Source organism: Ahaetulla prasina, chromosome 17, assembly GCF_028640845.1.
Source record: "Ahaetulla prasina isolate Xishuangbanna chromosome 17, ASM2864084v1, whole genome shotgun sequence".
Taxonomy (NCBI): domain Eukaryota; kingdom Metazoa; phylum Chordata; class Lepidosauria; order Squamata; family Colubridae; genus Ahaetulla; species Ahaetulla prasina.
In genome coordinates this window covers 879,479-900,556 of record NC_080555.1, presented here as the reverse complement: position 1 = coordinate 900,556, position 21,078 = coordinate 879,479, and the positions used below count along the sequence as shown (strand labels likewise).

Genomic DNA, 21,078 nt, shown 5'->3' with positions numbered 1-21,078 from the left:
GTCGGTCTTCCCTTCTCATCCCAAATGTGTGACCAAAACATGAATTCCTACTTCGGCTCGAAACACCAAACCCGCCTCCCTGAATTTTGCAGCATCCAAGGGACAGAAAAACAATCCAAAATAGGAAAAGGCGCACAAGGCAGAAAAAGAGAGCCAAGAAGCCCGTTTTTCACCCACCCTTCCCAGAAATATCCAGATTCCTCGTGAAACACCGGACGGGCCCAGTGGAGATTCTCCGCCGACATCGCTTCGCTCCAGGTAGAGGCAGAGAAATCCCCGCTTTTTTTCTGACCCACTGGCCCTTTGGCACAGGGAGGGAAACCTCCATGAGGACTGGCAACTTAAGATGAACTTTCCACTTCGGGCGCCTCTTGACAGGTGCAAATCTGGCGGCTGCGGGCATCACCGCGACGGGGAGAATTTTCCCCCCTTCCTGCCTTTCTTTAGGGGGTCAGTTTGTATTTGGGGGTTCAAAAAGTAGGGGCAAAGGGGAGGGGAACGAGAAATAAGGACCAACGTTCGTCTTGGCTTCCCCAATAAGAATTTAAGGCAGTTTGGTGAAGCGGGGGCGGGGGGGAGAGCAAACGGGAGGAGGAAGGGGGGGTCTTGTGGGGGACGCCTTCCCAGGGGGGCATGATTCCTTCCAAGCCACATTAGCAGGCGGTAGGAGCACGCGCCCCCCCTTCCCCAAAAATGAGGGGGGGGGGAAATTGGGGCGAGCCATTCTGCATAATCATAGGCAGAGGAATCTCGTGCCCGAATTTAAGCCGTCTTTCCTCAAATTTTTGGCTTGGCCACAAAACAAAAACACCCTCCAGTCTCGGGTGACGCATCGCGCAACGGACTCAGGATGAGCTGGGGCCAAAGAGAGAGAGAAAGAGAAAGAGAGAGAGAGAGAGAGAGAAAGACGGGCACTCGGGGGGAGAAACAGAGCCTGTGGGGTATTATTCTACTTTCCGATGGTTATTGTTCAAGACGGGGTGTCCATTGGTGAGAGGACCGTTCTTGGTTCCCGCGCTGGGCCCGGAGCCCGCAGCAGCCTTTTCTTCCTCCCCCTCGGAGTAATCCGTTTCGTCCCGATCACTTCGCTCGTCCTCCAGTATCTGCAGGGAAAGACGCAGAGTGAGTCGCCGGCGGGGCCTTTTTAGCGGTGGCCCCTTGTTCTGATCCACAACGCATTTGAACCGCCTGGAAACCACAGCTCAATTGATGATAACCAGACCAGGGCTTAAAAGACACCATCCTTCTGCCAAATTGTTTGCCTGAAGTTTGTCATTACGGCTCATGGGTTTTCCGGGCTTTATCCGATCCGATGCTTATTTTGTGGGGCATTTTATGCAATTATGGATCTGGGGAGTTTTCTGCCCTTTTAAAATGGCTGTTGGGAATGGATGAAAAAGACCAGTGTTCGCTCCTCGAGAAAGAACGTATTTCTGCCTCCAATTCCAGCCTCTTATGAGGCTTTTAATAACATTTGCTAGTCACCAAAGACACTTTCGGATCTGGGCCCAACATAGAGGACCCCGCTCTCCTCAAAAGCTGAGGAGCATTTTCTGCTGTTTTTTATTTATGTATTTTTAAAAATGATCGTTCAATGTTCTTTTACAAAAGAAGAGAAACCCAAGACAGATCATCTTTGAGCTTGCCAACAGACCTCATTCTAAGAATGAAATATACAATACGGGCCAATTGATTGCTTCGACGAGGACGAGAATCAAAAGTTTCTAGTCCTCAGGATGGCAAAAGCAGACGTTATTCAGGAGTTAGGATCCGACGGCTCTTAAAAGACATTTACAATTCCTTTTTGAGCGCCAAAATAAAAATCCCTTTGTGCAAATTGGTTAAGCGTTAAGTAAATTTAAGAAACGTCCTTCTTACCTTTCCAGTTATGAATTTCTGAGCCATGCGAACGATAAGGTAGGCCCAAAATATGTGTAGGCACTGAAGAACTACCATCATGCTGTTGAAAAAGTAATAGCCGAAAAAAGGAGGATAAACTTCTAAAGGATAAATCATGGTGCAGTGGAGAATCCTAGGAGAGGAACCAGAAAAAGAGTTAATATTTTAAAACGTTAATATTTTAAAGCGTCTTCCCTCTCTTTAATCTCTGCACAGAGTTTTAAAGAGGAAAACCCTCCCAACTCAAACCTTTTTGAGAAAGGCCATCCCACTTTCAAAGGGAGAATTAAAATTTTAAAAGCAGGATGAGGTTCACATGTGGCTAAAACCCCCAAACTGGGGTTTGCTTACTCGTAGATTAATGTAATTTGTAAACTGTACAGCCCATGGTGCATTGCTTAGCTTTTCCTCTGTGATTTTTAACAAGACTTGAATTAAAATAAAATTTAAAAAAAGGAGCACCATGCTATTTACTAGCCTATCCTAACAGATGAAATATTTCCAAACAAGATAAAATGAAGGAACACATTTACAGAAAAACTCAATCCCGAAATAGATCATATTTTGCCAAAAATGAGTGTCTGGGAAAAGAGTCAATTTTCTGTATCTCATTTCCATTTCCAGGCCTTCTCTTGTGAATTTCCTTTATTTTTTTAGTCAGTGCCAGGTTTTTTGGTTTTTTGTTTTGTTTCGAAGAACCTTGTGAAAAATCTCACCAGAAAGGAAGAATGATTAAGCGGGTGATAATGAAGACGACTGCAAACACGATGAAAATGTTGTTGCAGGTGTTCTTCCAGCCGGCATAGTTGAACATCTTGGCAGACTGCAAAGCGTGAGAAGAAAGGGAAGACTGACCTATCACTGCTTTTAATTTCTTTCATGCAAAAGGAAGTTAGTTGCAAATGAAATTCTGCGCCTGTTTTTAAACAGATAAAACAGATAAAAGGAGGCCAAAGGTGAAGGGAGGAAGGAATTGAGGGAGGGAAGAAGAGGGAGAAAAGAAGCAAAGAATGGAGGGAGGAAGAAAAAGTTGAGAAGGAATGAAGAAGATTTGAAGAGGAAAGAAGGAATTGAGGGAGGGAGGAGATGGGAAGAAGAGGGAGGAAAGAAGGAAGGAAGGAAGGAAGGAAGGAAGGAATTGAGGGAGGGAGGGAGGAGATGGAAAGAAGAGGGAGGAAAGAAGCAAAGAAGGGAGGGAGGAAGAAAAATGAAGGAATGAAGGAGATTTAAGAGGGAGGGAGGAATGAGATGGGAAGGAGGAGGACAGAAGGGAGGGAGGAAGAAAAATGAAGGAATGAAGGAGATTTAAGAGGGAGGGAGGAATGAGATGGGAAGGAGGAGGACAGAAGGGAGGGAGGAAGAAAAAACAAGAAAAGGAAGGAGATTTAAGACGAAGGAAGGCAGGAAAGAAGGAAGGAAGGGAGGGAGGGAGATTTAAGAGAGGAAGGAAGAAGGAAAAGGATATGATTGGATGCCACAGGGAGCCCAGATGGGCGAGCCCAGAGATCCTGGCTTAACTTCTCACCTCCAGCAGGTAGTCGGAGGCATCGTGCAGAGCCATGATGAGGGTCCCTGCCCGGATATAATTGGTGAACCAGGAGAAACTGATCAAGATGATGGTGGCGACATGATGGATCACCTGCTCCTTGAAATCCTGTCCAGCAACGGGAGGAAAGGCAGAGATGGAAGCGGGAGGGGAGACCCCCCCCCAAAAAAAAAAAAATCCCACAGGAGGGCTGGAAAGAAGAACTTGGTGGGGGGGAGGGAATCCCCTCTTCCTTCCCTGTCGGAAGCCACTCTAGGAAACAATTTCTTCTGCTCAGGAGGCATCAGCCGGGCGCAACCCGAACCCGGGATCCCAACCTGCACTGTTTTCCCCTGTTAAGGACCCTTCTGGAGGGAAATCTCTCTCTTTCGACCCCTCAAATCCATTTTCCCGCCCCACAAGGTCCTCCCCGCCCTCCCTGGTCCAGCTCACCTTCCGTTTCACGTCGGAGGCGATGCGGAACAAGAGCGACCAGTAAAAGGACAGCTCAGTGATGTAGTACCAGTACTGGGAAGGAAGCAAGGGCTGGGGGAGAAAAGCCAGATTAAGACAGTGAGCCCAACCAGAAGCTGTATTAACAAGCCCACACACACACCCGCCCCTTTTTCCTTTTTTAAAAATCAAGCTGGGAACTGTATGCATACAGGAAGTCCTCGACGTATGACCACAATTGAGCCTAACATTCATGTTGCGAAGTCAGACGTCTGCTAGAGTGAGTTTTGCCCCATTTTATGACCTCTCTTGCCACAGGTGTTAAGTGAATCATTGCCATTGTTAAATTAGTCACACTGTCATTAAATGAATCTGGCTTCGCTTGCCAGAAGGTGGCAAAGGGGATCACGTGACCCCCAGGACACTGCAACAGTCATAGGTACCAGCCAGTTGCCAAACATCTGAATTTTGATCGCATGACCGCAATGGTCATAAGTGTGGAAAATGGTCATAAGTCACTTTTTTCAATGCCGTTGTGACTTCGGACGGTCACTAAACAAACTCTTGTAAGTCAAGAACCACCTGTATTTATTTTAACGGCTGAGGATGATCTCTCCTGCATCTGCCAGGAATAAATCAGTTTTGTTCTCCTTTATCAATCCAAGAAAGGAGGAGAAAAAATAGCCCAGAATAATATGTGCATCATAACATTCTGGAGGAAAGCCAGTCACATTTTTGGCCTCAGGTGCCAAATTCTCTAGATTTGACAGAGCACCAAATATTGGAAGAAGAATTTTATCCCTTCGGCTTCTTTGCGATTGTCGATGTCACCCGTTGGGGTTTGTGCATTTATTTTTAAAAATCCACGTAACTTTTTCAGAAGAAATTCTCGCCAAAAACTATCCTTACCTGAATAGGGTATCCGTCCCACACTTCTTTGAGGTTGTAAAACCAAGGTTTCTGCAACAGACCCACAAACACACACACACACAAGAGAGAGAGACAAGCCCATTAGAAGGAAGGAACCAGGGAATTACCGGGAGTAATAAATTAAGAAAGAGGTTGAAATCTTTCCGACAGGAAGGCTCTATACTTACATCAACTATAACCGCCATGCCAGCAATGAAAGCAACCAGGTAAAAAGTGAATCTCCAACTGGAAAAAGGAAGCACAAAATGAGGTTGTTGGTTTGGCAGCGGTGGGTTTTAAAAAAAATTGCGCCTCATCAAGAGCAAAGAAAAATGCTTTTAAGAAAAGAAAAGCCTCTGATGATCAGGCAACTCAGCTGGGATCGTCAGAGGAGCCTTTTAGAAGCATTTTTTTTACAACCGCTTCGGCTGAAGAAGTTGTAGAAAAAATGCTTTTAAGAGTAAAAAAAAAAAAAGTTGACCTTTAATTCTGGTTTCTGGCAAAATCCGGCCAGCGCAAACTATAAATCCGCTTAATGACCATGGGGTTCACTTAGCATCTGCCACCCAAAAAAAAAAAAGTCATAAAATCAGCTTGGATTCACGGTGACTTGCTTTGCAACCGTCGGGACTTACGACCATAATTGCCGGGCCCAGTCGTAAGCCGAGGACTACCTAACAGGGACTGCTGGGAGGATTTGGCCCACAGGCTGCAGCTGCCGACCACAGCCGGAGGCTTTCCTCCCAAGAAAAGGCCGCAATGGGGTCTACCTGGCTTCCCGGAATTTTTTGAGCAAACTGGGCCTATCCTGGTTTCGTCTCCGCCGGAACCAGCGCTCCACCTGCCGGGGGCTGCAGCCAGTTTTTTTGGATAGCGCCTCGATAGCCCCCTGCGGGGAGAAACAAGAAACACACAACTCAGCTGGTGGGAGGTTGTGCAGGCCGAGGACAATTCTGGCCACTTCACACCACGGAAGTTGCTTTTTACCTCCTCAAACCCCTCCCCCCACATTTTGGCTCCGTTTCTGCAGCTGGTGGGTGGGACTGAGAAAGGTTTCCCTGCCGTTACCTGTTTGGGATGCTTGCAGGAAGTGGAATAAAATTTCTCTAGCACTGGATTGGGGGTGGCTTTTAATCGGGTTTTTTCTTTGACGTTCAAAAGCCCAGCCAGTGGGGTGGCGATGTAGCTGAAGGAGAGAAAAAAACAGAGTGAAAAAAATGAAGGAAAGGAAAGGACAGGACAGGACAGGACAGGAAAAGGTAAAAGGAGAGGGTAAAAAGGAGAGGGAGAGAGGGAGGCGAGAAGGAAGTTAGGGACAGAAGGAGGGAAGGAAGGAAGTCCAAAGACCGTCCTGGCCTTGCCCATCTACTCCCATTGACCACTTTGCCCAAAAGCTTGATCCTTGTCCTCAGAGGAAGCTTCAGGGGGGATACCAAGGCCGCTGGCCGCCCCCTCCCAGAGCCTGGCACGCCCCTCCCTTCCTCGTCCCGGCTGGCATAGCCCAAATTCCTGTATCCCCCCCCACCAGGCAGGGCACAAAGCCACCCATATGGAGCTGCAGCTGGCCTACCCCAATGCCAGCCTTCCTCACTTCTTGCTGGCCCCCCTGAGCTTTTGAATCTTGGCAGAGGGGCCGTCCCGGGAGGGCAACTGTCAATCCCACCCACCCACCCTGCAGGGCAGAGCTGCCCCAGGCCTCCCGCAGCCTGGGCCCAGGACTGGTGCATCTACCTTTGGGGGGCAGGCCCTGCTCCTCCAGCCCCCGCTTTTCAAGTCTAAATGCTCTGGATTATTTCTTGCAAACGTCCCATGGCAAAGAGCTGCCTGCTTGTGCCCAGGAATGTGGCCGTGCCACCTTCCCTTCTGCCCCCTCAGAAAAGTGCTCGGCGTTCCCCTCCCTGAAATAAATAACGAAAAATAAATAAATCCTGCCACTTTGGGGGTTCTGAAATTCCAACTGAACTCTCCACTGGCTGATTCTCTTCTTGGCTGTCTTAATTCTTCCGCTGATTTTAATCCTTATTCAATTATTTATTTTTAAGCCCCAAACAAAAGATTTGCTCCCTTCTCCTATTTGCCTCACAATAACAAATCTGGAAGGTGGAAGAAGGTGGGGGGGCACTAAGAGAGAGAGAGAGAAATGTGGAAGTATGCAGTGGGTGGGATTTTTATTTATTCAAGCTAGCCAAACCCTTTGTGGAATGTTATGTTTCTTGAAAAATGGATCAGTCCTTCTGCAAACCAGAGGCCATGGAGTTTATGGACGGGGGGGGGGGGTTTCTATGGAAAAGCAAGGTTAAGCAACATTTAGGAGCAATGGCCTAGGTGTGCGAGGAGGGTAGTGGCAAAAAGTTGCTTTTTCTAAGAAGTTAGAAAAGAGTCACCGAGAAATTTTTTTTCTCCTTTGTCTGTAAGATCGCCATCCTTCCCAGGCTCTGGATTAAAACACGTCAAGTGTTTCTCAACCTTAGCAACGTTAAAATGCCTGGACTTCAACTCCCAGAATTCCCCAGCCAATATGTCCCAGAATTATTTTCTATCTATCTACCTACCTACCTACCTATCTTTCTTTCTTTCTTTCTCTCTCCCTTCCTTTTCTTTTCTTTCTCTCTCCCTTCCTTCCTTTTTCTTTCCTTCTTTTTTCTTTTTCTTTCTTTCCTCTAATCTCTCTCTCCCTTTCTTTTTTCTTTCTTTTTTCTGCCTTTCTTTCTTTCATCAGAGCAAGTCTTGCCTTCCCACACTTCTCTTTGTGGTAGGTAGGTCGGAAGGAAAGAAGGAAGCAAAGGAAAGGGAAAGAAAGATGGAAAAGAAATCTGCCATTTTTCTCTTCTGTGCTCCAGGGATACTCACATTTCGAAGAAGTGCCTGACGATGAGGAAGACGAAGCCCAGAGGAATGGTGTAGTAGAGGTGAGCAGCTTTGCTGTAGACTTGGTCATCTTGGCCCTGAAGGTCATCCCAGGTCAGGTTGGCCGGCAACCAAAGCCGGTCCCACCAGAAATAGTTGTACAACGTCTGGAACATCCTGCAGAAAGGAGAGAAGCCATGATGGAGGTGAGGGAGGGAAAGAAAGGAAAGAGGGAGGGAAGGCAGGAAAGAGCAGAAAGGAAGGAAGGAGGGAAGGAATTACGGCCTGGATAATTCATAGCTGCCTCCCTGCTCTCTCTCGATTCAAACCCGCCTCCTATTCTTTTTCCGATCTGACCATTTTACCTTTTGTTAAACTTCAGATTAACTTCTAAAAAGCATGGGATGCAGGTCTCGGCCTCCCTTCCACCCCACCTCTTCTGGATACTACGTTTCATGGGTGCATGGATGAATAAATCAGCTACATGTTGCATCCCCTGGCTTGCTAACAAGTGTCCTGAAGCTGAGAACACTTTTCAAATTGTATCAAAGCCGGGAAAAAAAACCCCAAGTTTTTTATTTATCCTGCGGTTCCAATACAAAGTGAATCAAAACATAACCTTCCACCAAGTGTGCCTTGTGTTTCAACAATTTCCCTTTTTCAGGTCTTCCAAAAGCACCCAGTTAATTTTATCTCCTTCCCATGCAGTTCGTTAAGCCCCCCAATTCAAATACTGCAAACATAAATAAATAACCGATCGAGGGATGGATGGATGGATGGATGCCCGAGCAGGAGACCACTAAGACACTGGAGTGAGCCGGTGGGTCCCTTCAATCAGTAGCAGCCAAATTCCACGTCAGATCCAGCTTCCCCCTTGACCTAGGCTGTGCTTCCGGGCAGGAGACTCTCTGAACCTACTTCGTTCTGGAAAGGAGACCACCGGGAGATGCAGAATCCGTTCCGCGCGGCTGGGGTTAGATCGAACTGCTTTTTCCGCACAATGGCTCGCGAGGGAAACAATTAGCAGTCCTGTCCTGGCAGCTTCAGGCAAATGTGGTTGTTAAACCCAACCTTCCCTTCCACGTGAGGGGCAAAGGTTTGTTAGCTGGACTCTGCTCCAACAAGGTGGGGGGATGGATACAGATGGAAATAGACGCCCGCCTGGCTCATCCCCCCACCCCCTCCCCAGACCACAGGGCAGAATACTGTCTTCCACCTTCCCTACCAAGTTTTTGCCCGTTGCAAATTCTGCATCGCAACCTTACATCCAAATAAACAGATTAAAAACCTTTCCCAAGAAAAGAGCCAGGAAATCGAACCCGGCACCTGAAGCAGCATTCCCACACCTATCCCCCAAGCCTTCGTCCTCTGACCTTTGCCCCAACGGGCTGCTGAAAGGGGAGAAAGCTTTTTAATTTTTTTTAAAAATGATTTTCACCCCAGAGGGAGAGAGGGAGGGAAGGGGGGAGATGCAGTTTAGAGCTGTAAAAACTGTGCGGGAGGCAGTAAAAAGCTAAAACGGGGGGGGGGGGGAAACCCACGCAGAAAAAGACACGATTGTTAGCAAGGTCCGTGTTTGAAACTGGAAAATTGAAAATGGAAGAACAAACACATTTTGGTTGACGTGGGGAAAACCATCCATTAATCACTCCTTTCTGAATGATTTCAGAGGAATATTCCACAATTTCGGGGCCCGGATCCAAAACTCTTTTTCCTTTCTAGAAATTCTGCCTGATCTCATTTCCGTTATTAGAGGGGAAAGGAAATCAGGAAAATAGATAAATAAAAACCCACAGCCTATTCCAGCACAGCGGTTGCACTAGCGAGCTTTTAAAATCAAAGCGAAGAGGTGCAAAAAATGGAAAAAGGGGATTAAAAGGTCTGTTGGAGCCGGTATTTGGGGCACCTTAGATGCAAAATCCCCACCTATTCCTTACTGTCAAAGGAGAATTTCAAGTCACTTGACAGACGGGGAGGGGGGAAGACTATCCACACAATTCGGAGCTCGGAGGATGGAAAGGAGGAAAGGGGGAAATAGATGGATAAGCCTAAATTGCAGGATTTGGCCACATCAAACAGCATCACCACCTCAGTTCACCCATAGGCATGGAGGCCTGGCCTGCATGAATAACACAAGCCGTACAATGTGTGATTGTGCCCACAACACAATCCTTCGATTCATTGGCTATTGTTTGGATGCCACTTGCCACAGCCAACGGGAGTGAGGCATTCGGTCTTTCTCTCTCTCTCTGACACACACACACACACTCAACACAAACAGCTTAAAGGAACTCATATTCTTAAGCATGAATGTTGGTTCACGAACCCCTAAAGGAAACAAGCGACAACTAACTTTGGTTTTCCACCTTCTCCGCCTTCCCTCCTCTCCGTCAGTGTCGGCCTCCCAGGCCGAAAGTGTGCTCTCACAGCAGTGTGTGTTTGTGGGTTAGCCTGACCACTAAACCGCCTGCAACCCAGGAAGGCGGATCTCCAACTTACAAGCTGCAATGCCAATTCTGGAGATGAAATGCCAGAACTCCAAATATCTGGCCTTCCCCCCCCCACCCCAAGGTTTTGATAAGGGGCAAGCTATATATGATTGCCCTTACTTTCCCTTATCAGCGTCTCAAAGCGGGCCTGCAATCAATAGCCGTGGTCTTGTTGGAGAATATTTATTCAGTACTGAAATCGATACTGATCCTGTTGGGTAATGAAACATTTGCAAAAAGCCTGGCTCACATAGGGCCAAGGACTCCACAATATTTATTTCTCTATATGTTGGTTTTTTTCCATTTTGTGCTGGCTGACTCCAGAGTGACTCAGGGCTTACAGAAATGTTCCATAAAATCCAGGACAAGCAAATCGCGGTTTAAAGCAAGGCCCGTCAAAAGGCTCCTGAGCGTTTTGGCATTAGAGACAAGTTCCTAGTCCTTATGAGGACGGATAACGAAAGGACAGGCCGGTGGAACCTCAGGCACCAAAGATAAGGAAAAAAATAACAACACATCATGGTCAGACTGTTTTAATTTTTAATTTTAAAAAAATTGGCTAAAGGTAAAAGTTCCCCTCGCACAGGCGCGCTAGTCGTTCCCGACTGTAGGGGGCGGTGCTCATCTCTGTTTCCAAGCCGAAGAGCCAGCGCTGTCCGAAGACGTCTCCGTGCTCATGTGGCGGGCATGACTCAACACCAAAGGCGCACGGAACGCTCTTCCCTTCCCACCAAAGGTGGTCCCTATTTTTCTACCTGCATTTTTTACCTGCTTTCGAACTGCTAGGTTGGCAGAAGCTGGGACAAGGAACGGGAGCTCATCCCGTTATGCGGCACGAGGGATTCCAACCGCTGAACTGCCGACCTTTCGATCGACAAGCTCCGCGTCTTAGCCACTGAGCCACCGCGTCCCTTAATTCAAATTTGACCAACCTTTAATTTTGGCAACTCTCAATTTGCAGCTTTAACCCCGGTCTGCAAAATCACTTTTGGCCGACCTCCAAAGCTGATTTTATCCCCTCAGCAGTCACGCCTCAAAAATTAACCCTCGTGCCGACGCGAAAATATTTTTCTTTACTCAACTCAAAATTGTTGGGTCTTGATCTCTGAAGCCTTAGCCAACTAGGCATGGCTCCTTGCCTTTGGGACTTCCTGCTACTGGAAAAAACTCACCAGCTGCTTCTTGGACACACATAAAACACACTTGGCCCTGCTTCAAGAGTCCCGGCACTGGAAACGGTCACCAAGACACAACCGAGTTTGCCAATAAGGAGCGGACGCAAACAAACAAGGCAAGGGACATAAACATTCACGGAGGGTTTCGGTTCTTTCAAGCGTCGGAGACAATGCCTGTTTGTTGAGGCTGTGTGCTGGAAACAAACTTACAACATAACCATCCCTGTTTTCAACTATGCGGGGGGGGGGGGGGGGCGCGAAAGAAAAAGGAACTTTTAAAGAAAATGATGTTTGGGAAGAGATTCCTCGAGGAAGCTTAAAGGAAAACCCCCCACGCCTCTTCTTCCCAAACATTGGGGCAGGTGGGGGAAGGGATTGGCCCACTTAAGCGGCCCAACCCAAAACACAAAACGGTCCATCCACGGCTTTCAAGCAGCTCAAGAAGGAAAACACAGAAAAACAAACCGGGGGGGGGAATTATCACCGTCCTCCACATCCTGTCTGTGGAAAAGGAAGACACCCCCTCCACACTTTTCCATCTGCCTTCTCTCACGCCTTCAGGTGTGTTAAAGACTAGAAAAACTATCCTTTACAATCAGTGGTGGATTTCAAAAAATTTTACTACCATAGGAAAGATACTGTAAAATCTCCATTCCATGGGGTAAAATCCAGCAGGTTCTGGAGAACAGGCAGCGGAAATTTTGAGCAGTTTGGAGAACCGGCAAATACCACCTCCGGCTGGCCCCAGAGTGGGGTGGGAATGGAGATTTTGCAATATTCTTCCCCCAGGTGTAGGGAGGGAGTGGAGATTTTGCAGTATCCTTTCCCTGCCACGCCCACCAAGCCACACCACAGAACTGGTAGTAAAAGAATTTAGATTTCACCAGTGCTCCATTCCCTCCGCACTCCAGGGGAAAGATACTGTAAAATCCCCATTTCCTCCCGATCAGCTGGGACTCGGGAGGCAGAGAAGAGATGGGGGCAGGGCCAGTCAGAATTTTTACTACCGGTTCTCCGAACGACTCAAAATTTCCGCTACCAATTCTCCAGAACCGGTCAGAGCCTGTTGAAACCCACCTCTGCTTTACAACCACAAAAAGAAAGTCCATGAAATTTCCCAAACAAAGTTTTTGGACTAATTTATTATTATTATTATTATTATTATTATTATTATTATTATTATTATTATTATTATTGTTGTTGTTGTTGTTGTTGTTATTGTTATTATTATTAAAAAAGCTTCTCTTTAGTTCAAAGCAGAGGGTAGCACAGTACCTCCTAGAGGAAACAGACTTCCGTTTCCACCAGGTTCCCAAACCATCACTCATTCCCAATCCTTGGCAATTGCAAGTTGCAAGTTTTTCTGATTCCCTTAAGCAAATCAAGGAATTGAGTCCCATGGGTGGCCGGCCCAGGTCCTCTGCAAACACCGGATCTGCGTGCAAAGAGATTCAGTGGCGAGGCAACCCCAGTGGAGCTAAAACGCAATTTCTGTATGGAGTGGGGGAGGGGAGGTGGGGGTGCAGCTCCAAGCCTGGTTCAATGGGGCTAAATGCAAACTGGGGAGGAAACAAACCCACCCTGTTTTTTCTCTCTCCTCCTCTTCCTCCTCACCTGGATCTGACTTTTGCTCTACGCCAGAATCAGCCGGGAAGCAGCTGGAAGCACGCAGGGCAGCCTCGATGCACCTCAATGCTCCACTTTAACGCGGGCTGTCCCGGCACCCGGCAGCTGTAGGCGTCAGGTTCCTTGCCCTGCTTCCAAGCCAGCTGGTTGGGGCTCCACCCCGGGAGGGCCCCTGGAGTCCAGCCTCTGCTCCCAGCACCACAACAAACAGATGCCTGATACAATCACACTCCAAGTCAGAGGAGGGGAGAGGTTTCCCATCTCCAGCCACGCCCTCTGGGGCTTGAGTAATCCCTGGGAGGTTCTGGCTGGCCCATCAGCTCGCAAAGTTTCCGTAGAGTTGGGCGAGGTTCAAAGGGATCTCAGGCAGGAAAGGAAAGCTGGGTTCCTTGGCATCTCGGCTCCAGAGTCGATGTCCCCTCCCACATGACTCAAAAAAAAAAAAAAGGCAGGTTGCCCCTTTTTCTGGCTGCATCTCTTTTTCTTTGCAGGTGATCAGGGAGGCGCTTCCGTCTAGTGGTTAAGGCGCTGGGCTAGAAGCCCAGAGAGGCGGCAAATTCTAATCCCGCCTTAGGCACCAAAGCCGGCTGGGTGACTTTGGGCCAGTCACGGTCATTGGGCCCAACCCACCTCACAAGGAGGTTGTTGTGGGGAAAAGAGGAGGAGGAGGAGGAGGATTAATTATGTCAGCTGCCTTAAGTACAAGAGGTGAGATGAGTAACTGTAATAATCCACACTTCTGCCTATTCCAGGAGCTTGGATAGGTAGACAAAAATGCCATATCCAGGAGGGGGAGGAGGAGGGACAAACTCTTCCACTGATTAATTATTCTCATTATTGGACAATTTCCCCTTCCTTCCAGATGGGATCTTTCCTTATGAGCTTCCTTCCATTATTTCTTGTCTGGGGTTCTTTTAAAACAACAATAAGACTCTTAAATATGAGCCATATCAAACAGGCCTCCCTCCCCAATGAAAACACTGTCTGGCTTTGATGTGGCCACTTCTAGCCGCATCCTTTTATGGGCTTCCAGCCATCCCAGCTCAAAAATTGCACATCCATGTTGCACAACTCTCAGGCGGATAGCGGGACAGTCCGGACCTGAATTTGACCTCTTGGCTAAAGACATTCCCTGGATCCTGCCAACCAGCAGAGAATCAGGAATACGCAGAGGCGAGAAGGTAAGAAGTATGTGGAGCCTCGGAACAGGCCCTGGATCTCTGCAAAGCCCCACTGAAGGCAACCAGAAGGGAGTCTCTGTCCCCAAATTCTTAAATTTCTAGGCAATTATCGACATCCAAGATCAGGGAACACCAGAGCCTGGAATTGCATCTAGGAGGAGAAAGGCAGTTTATGGTTTAAAAGACGCTTCCAGTCAGGATTTGAGGGTCAGGGGTCCAGGACAGACCCTCTCACCCAGAACAGGGATTCACCCAGAGGCACAACGGACAGATGGACCGAGCAGCGGTATCAAATAGGCGCTTATTCCAGAGAAGGAAAGGAGGAAGGGGAAGAAGATGGCGGCAGATCGCGGATGCAAAGAAATCATTTCGTTTTCCCCTTGGTTAAAGCTCAACCCCATCCAGCGACCTGGAAGGACGGGGGGGGGGAGATTCAGAACGGAGCCCATCTCCCCGAGAATCTCACATAGTGTAGCTCGGAACTACGGAACTCCCTGCCACATGAAAAGATTTGAAGAGGAGGGGAGCCAGTTAGAGAAGGAGGACAGCTCCAAGGTTTAAAGACACATATGTCCAAGAGAGATCAGGCTTTTCTGATTCCATGTCCCTGATCCTCTTCATGGGCCCTGAAACCATCAGGAAACAAAACAATTTCCCTTATTTATCCGTATTTTTTGGAGTATAAGACACAGTTTTTTCCCCCAAGTGAAAAAGGAAAAGAGGAGTGAAAATCTGGGTGCGTCTTATACTCCAAATGTAGCCCTGCCCAGCTTCTCAAATGGAGGTTTTAGAGGCTGAAAAAAGCATCAGAAACAAGGCTTCAGAAACAAAGCCCCCAAACAGAGCTTTGGAAAAGAAGCCGCCAAACAGAGCTTCAGAGGCTTTTTTTTCTGAAGCTGTTTTGGAGGCTTTCAGAGGCAGAAAAAAAAGCAAAAAAAAAAAAGCAAAGCACAGAGCTCACAACCAAGGAACCTGTTGCTAAAATTCACCTCTGGGAACAGCTGATTGGGGAGGTCGGTCCACCTGCCAGTCAGCTTTTTTCGTATTTTCCTCCCCAAAAATTAAGGTGCATCTTATACTCCGAAAAATACAGTAAGTCCCTTCCAGGATTTTCAATTTTCATTTGGGACTGCGGTTTCCGAAAACCTCTCCTCTCCTTTAACTCTCACTCCGGTGAGCCCATCGCCATGAGTAAGACCCGGGCACGACGTAGCTTAACCGGCCTGATTCAGACAACAGGTTTAACCTGTGTCAATCACATTCGTGGGTTTCCCCATTGGCACCAGATTTACTCAACCCTCAGCTGGGGAAGGCCCACACGGCCTGCACCCGAGTGACCGATGGCCCGGCTTTGCGGGCTGTGCAAAGGCCACAGCACGGCAGGGTGGGTTGGCCTGTTCCAAAGCAGGCGAAGGAAGAGAAATGTGGGAATTGTAATCTAAGCCCTTCAGCAGACACCTGGTTGGGGGCAGGCCATTGTAAATAACCAGGCTTTACCAGGAACGCAAAGACAATCACACTCGGCGTGTAGCATCTTCCTCCTCCTCATTGCATTAAAAGGCCTCTTTTCCCATGGAGAATCAGCTGTTTGCAAAACACCGAGAATTCACAAGTCCTGCATATCATCTTACAAGTATCTAGTTGTCACTTCCACACATCAACCTGTCTCTGCTCAGGGAAAAGAAACCTTCTCAACGTAAGAATCCCAGGGATAGAAGGGACCTCCGAGGTCTTCTAGTCCAACCCCCTGCTTAAGGCAGGAGACCCGATACCATCCTGGTCAAATGGCTGTTCGGTCTCTTTCTTAATAGAATTCTTTCTCTGCCAAGTGTGATTGGACACACAAGGAATTTGTCTCCGGTGTACAAGCTCTCTGTACAGACTGTACCCACAGTGTACAAGCTCTCTGTACACACACTCTGCACACTGTACACCCAAGCAATAAGGGATAAACCACAATCATCAACATAAAACACAATCATCATAAATTATAAGATACAAACCTAACAATAGTCCCAGGATACTAAATAAAGACAATCAACATAGGTAATGAGAGACAAAGAACTAAGTTTTCACTATAAGAAGCTAAGGAAATAGGTAACACGAAAGGTTAGAAAGATAATACATCTCTACTAAGTGGTTTGACCTCCCAGGGCATAAAAGAGTATTGTGGGAATTAGCTGTTTAGCAGATGGATGGCATAGGGGGAAAATTGTTTTTGTGTCTGGTTATTTTGGCGTGCAATGCCCTATAGCAGGGGGTCTCCCACTTTGACAACTCTTAAGACTTCAACTCCCAGCAAAGCTGGCTAAGTAATTCTGGGAGTTAAAGTCCACAAGTCTTAAAGTTGCCAAAGTTGGAAATCCCCTGCTCTGTAGCATCATCTTGGGAGAAGAAGTTGAAAAGGTTTATGTCCAGGGCGTGAAATGGTCTCTCGATGTTTTCTCAGCCCTCTTTCTGGATTCCTGAACTATACAGGCTCTCTGTGGAAGGCAGGCTGGTTGCAGTTGGTTTTTCTGCAATCCTAACTATCCGTTGAAGCAGGGGTGAAATCCAGCAGGTTCTGACAGGTTCTGGAGAACCAGTAGCGGAAATTTTGAGTAGTCCGGAGAACCGGCAAATACCACCTCTGGCTGGCTCCACAGTGGGGTGGGAATGGAGATTTTGCAATATCCTTCCCCTGCCATGCCCACCAAGCCACACCACGCCCACCAAGCCATGCCCACAGAACTGATAGTAAAAAAAAATTGGATTTCACCACTGCATTGAAGTCTGTGCCCTTCTTGTTTGGTTGCTGTACCAAACCAGACGGCTATAGAGGTGCAAATGGCAATAACTTGAAAGCCGTTTGCAACGAAATTTCAGTTTAACATATGCCAATTCATGTACCTTTAAAGTGACGATAAGGTTCTTCCAAGTCTAATTCCTCTGCAGAAATGGATCAGCAGCAGCTGATACAGTTCTGCAAAGTTAAGCCGTGATCGTCTACAAAGTTATACAGTTAAGCAGCACAGAAGGAGCTACCTCTGAATTTTTTTGCATTTGTGGTTCGCAACGAGGGCATCGCGATACAGCTCTCCACTGTACCCTGTTCCAACTATTTTTAGGCATTTGGGAATGGGACACTTAAGGGTCTGAGATAAAGGCCTGGCTGGCTATACGTTTGCTGACTCCAGTATTTTGGAGGGTACAGAGTTCTCAAACCATGGGTCCCCATCTAAACATGGTGTAGGTTTAAGGTAATGGAGGAAAAGTCAAATCAAAGTTAAGTCCACGGGTTTGATTCTCAGAATTGCCACCAATAAAAAAAACCAAAAAAAAACCACAAAACCCTTGAAGATCTGTTTCGATGGCATGGATATTTATGGTCCGATGAAATTAAAATTAAGGCAGACTTTTAAAATAATCGTTTTAATTAGGCGCGCCAAATTGAGAACCTGGACTGGAGAGATAAGCTCAGGTTGTGCCCAGAAATGCCTTCATGGCTCTTGGCTCGTGGAGCACAATGTAAAAGGGAAACAGCAGATGACAGATAAATTGGTGGATGCATCAGGAATTATTGGAAAACCATCAGGATGAATTTAAAATCGAACGGAGAGAGCAATTAATAGCAGGAAGAGGACAGCTGTCGATTGACTGTTATCAAAAAAAAAGGGGGGGGGGGAAATGGAGAGAAAGGCCACCCAGAGCAGAGACAAGACAGGATCTGAAGTACAACTGTGCACTGAGGAGGAGCTGCTAAAATGTGTGATAAAGTTTTGTGGACATCTGAAAGAGAGATGACTAGATTAAGGAATGGGTGGCTAAGAAATCTGGTGATGAAACACAGACAGATCTCTGGGAAAATATGAGGTTTAAAAGGGCTGGAAAGTACATTGTGTTACAACGTCCAAGATAAGTTTTAGAAAGTGGTATGCAACAGGAGAGGCAGCCTCTGCCCTGGGCCATTTGCTGAAGAGAAAGAGAACTTTTATGGCGATAATTCAATGGAGCCTCCACCTTCAGAGGCAGCCTACCTTGGAAAACCAATTGCTCAAAGGCAAAGCAATTAAGGCCCCCAAAGCCTAGATAATTGACCTCTCCTGGAATGGGGGCTGCCCGATTCCCACAAAGAGATTACCCTACAACCGTGATGGCGAACCAATGACACGCGTGCCAGATGTGGCATGCAGAGCCCTACAATTTGCCACTGGAAAAATCCAGGCCAAAGCACCGCAAAGGACAGTGAGTTTCTCCTGCCTTTACACCTCAACAGTTAAATTACACACTTTCAGCTCGGTGTTGGTTAAAAAGAGGCCACAAGCGTTGGCATTTTCTGGCTGCAGGAGTAGAGGATGTCTCCGCCTGTCTCTCCCCCCCCCCACTCCCCCCCCCCCCGCATCTTGGAAAGTTTCTATCTTAAGCAGGAGATGTTCTCCCAGGAAGGCCCTTCCCTCTTCCAACCTCCACAAAATTTCACCATAACTAACCAGTTTCTCAGGAGTTTTTTTTTTGGGGGGGGGGGAGGGTTGTTGGGGTTTTTTTTGGCCAAGTTTGCCCAACTCACTCAAGTCCAGATTGCAGGCTGAGCTTCTTTCTGCAAAAGCTGGTTTGAGGGTGGTGGGGGGAGATTCCAAATCCAGGAGGGTGGGTTGTTCCTGCCCATCCATGCAATGTCACCATTTGCCAATAAGACCCTCGTGAAGGATGGGAGCCCTGCCCTCCTTCCATGGGCCTCTCTCTTCCCCCAACTCCCTGGATGCTAGTTTCCCCACCCTTAGGAGAGCCGGAGGGAGAGGTTTCCAATGCCACACAGCAAGGGGAGAGAAGGGACGGACAGCCGGACAATTACCAGCAAAATAAGGGTTTTTTCCTCTACCTACCTCCGGCCTTTGCCCAAACTGAGCCTTCTGCAGAAGGAAGGAAGCTGAGTTGGGTGCCTGCAGGCCTCGGGGGAAGCAGGGCACTTCCTGGATCTGAGAGCGGGCTGTGTGTGTTGGGGGGGAGGGAAGGGGGGGAGGATCACACAGGAAAGGGAGTGCGGAAAAGGTGATTTTTCAACCTGGGGGGGGAGAACCCCCATTTCTCTCCCCTCCCCCCAGTGCATTTAAGGCCAGAGGCTGGGGCAGTGAAGGGCCCCTGTGCAGAAGGGCTCTTCGTGGAGCAACAGGCAGGCGAGAACAACCAGCCATTGTGGGCAGGAGGATTTTAACCAGCGAAGCAGGAGTGGGGAGGGGGTGCCAGGCTGGAGGGCCAGTCGATCAACAAGAAAGAGAGAGAGGAAGGAAGGAAGGAAAGAAAAAGGTAGATAGATAGATAGAGAGCTCGATAGATTAATAGATTCCCAGCCCTTCGGAGAGTTGTCACTCTTTCCACTCTTGCAAAGCAGCTGCAAAGCTTTTGCTGGCACCACTTTTTGATTGCCCCCCGAAATTAAACCGCCCGCCCCCTCCGCCAAAACCCTGGCATGGCCACAGCCTCGATCCAGCCCGTTGCCCGGCCTCAGAGCCGAGCCGAGCCGAGCCGGGCCGGGCCGAGCCGGGCCCGAAGGCGAAAAACAAAAAAGGTTGCCACGAACTCCCGGCCAACTTCCTTCCTTCCTTCCTTTCGGCCCAGCGACGCCCCCAACCCCCAGCGGTTGTGAGACGGGGCGCGGGGGGGGAGCGGGAGGCGATCCCCCTCCCCGGGATTCCAGCCTGGCCAGCGGGGGAGGAGGGGGGGGGAGGAAGGGAGAGCGGGAGAGACCGAAAGAGGCGCAGCCGCCCCCCGCCCTGCCTTCGGAAAGGGAAAGTGACTGGCCAGCCCCAGCCCCCCCCCCCCCCGCCGCCGCCGCGCAAAATCACTTTCCCCCTTTTTACTTTCCTCCGCTCCCCCCGGGAGGCTGCAAAGGAAGGGGAGGGGAGGGGGGTCAGCAATAGGGAGGGCGAGGAGGGGGGAGGAAGAGCCCCCCCTCCCCCGGGCCCAACCCAGCCCTGAGTCGCTCGCGGGGAGGGGAGGGGAGGGGAGGGCGCGACCCCCGCAGGCGGCCTTTTACCTCCGTAGCGCGGCGGATCCAGGAAAGGTTCGGAAGCGGAAGGAGAAGGCGAAGGGGGGGCGGAGCAGCGCCAGTTTCCCCCCCCCACGTGAAAATTAGTCACGGCGGTGGGGGAGGCCGGGAGGCAGGCCCCGCCCCTCCCGGGGGTCGGCCTCCCTCGCACGGCCGGAGCCCCTCCCCGGAAAGAGGGTCAGGCCAGGAGGGCTCCACCTCCAAAGCCCCCCCCCGCCCCAAGTGGCAAGGTGGGCCTGGGGCGGGACCTGGAAAGCCCGGCCAGGAAGGCAGGAGGGAGGGAAGGGTCCGCTTCCTTCTTGGGCGGGCGGGGACCCCTCCCCCCCTCCCTCCCTCCCTCCCTCCAGGCCCGCTTTATTGGCCGGACTGGCGGCGGAGCTTCGAGGGAAGCGGACTTCTCCCGGCGCCCCCCCAACTCCCCAGCCCGCTGCTTTGCCGCGAACTCGCCCGGCCGCCCTCCGCGTCCCGCGCCTCCGAAGGTCTCGAGGGGCAAGGCGAGAAAGCGGGGCCGCCCCCTCCCCATAAAGGGCCCAGAGCCCCCCTGGCTCCCCGGGGTGGCGCTCACCTCCTTGGGCGGCGGCGGCGAAGCCCCCTGGGCGCGTCCCGGCTCGGCTTGGCCTTCCTGGCCGTGCAAGGGCCGCTTCTCTTGGCCCCTCCTGCGCTCCCTTTGGCAGAAGTTGGGGGGGGTCGCAATAAAAGGCTGCTGCAAACGGAGGGAGGAAGAGGGGAGGGGGGGCTGGGGGGCTGTTAAAAGAAAGGGGGGCTGCGCCCCGGGATCAGTTCAGGGGCCCCACCCGGCCCAAAAGAGCCATTCCTCCCACGGGCCCCCCGCCCCTCTTGGCTTCCCGGCCCAGCCTTCGCAATCGACCGCTGCGCCAGGGAGGGAGGGAAGGAGCGGCGCTTGGCCGGGGAGGGGAGGAGGGAGCGGAGGGGGGAGGGCCACTCGCAA

At 49.6% G+C, this 21,078-nt stretch overlaps 1 protein-coding gene across 3 annotated transcripts; it reads right to left on the bottom strand.

The window, feature by feature from the left end:
• Positions 1-782: 782 nt before the first annotated feature.
• CERS2 (ceramide synthase 2) lies at positions 783-20,986 on the bottom strand. 3 transcript variants are annotated; one of them, XM_058160238.1, is made up of 11 exons: positions 20,695-20,986; positions 7,637-7,810; positions 5,855-5,972; positions 5,557-5,675; positions 4,975-5,032; positions 4,787-4,837; positions 3,878-3,970; positions 3,425-3,553; positions 2,616-2,722; positions 1,879-2,032; positions 783-1,103 (listed from the first exon to the last, which is right to left on the bottom strand). In XM_058160238.1, exons 2-11 carry the CDS (start codon positions 7,807-7,809, stop codon positions 945-947), a joined length of 1,161 nt encoding a protein of 386 aa, XP_058016221.1. In that variant the 5' UTR covers position 7,810; positions 20,695-20,986; the 3' UTR covers positions 783-944. The 3 variants fall into 3 exon arrangements, with proteins under 3 accessions (XP_058016221.1, XP_058016222.1, XP_058016224.1); XM_058160239.1 differs by lacking the exon at positions 20,695-20,986 and adding an exon at positions 20,118-20,268; XM_058160241.1 differs by lacking the exon at positions 20,695-20,986 and adding an exon at positions 18,967-19,067.
• Positions 20,987-21,078: the final 92 nt, after the last annotated feature.

Bases quoted from the DNA above. Each gene is read 5' to 3' on its own strand.
- CERS2 (XM_058160238.1), bottom strand. From the start codon at position 7,809: ATGTTCCAGACGTTGTACAACTATTTCTGGTGGGACCGGCTTTGGTTG. The intron at 5,973-7,636 runs GTGAGTATCCCT...TCTCTCCTTCAG, and splicing joins GTCAGGCACTTCTTCGAAAT to CTACATCGCCACCCCACTGG. The intron at 5,033-5,556 runs GTAGACCCCATT...TCCTTTTTCCAG, and splicing joins AAAAAATTCCGGGAAGCCAG to TTGGAGATTCACTTTTTACC.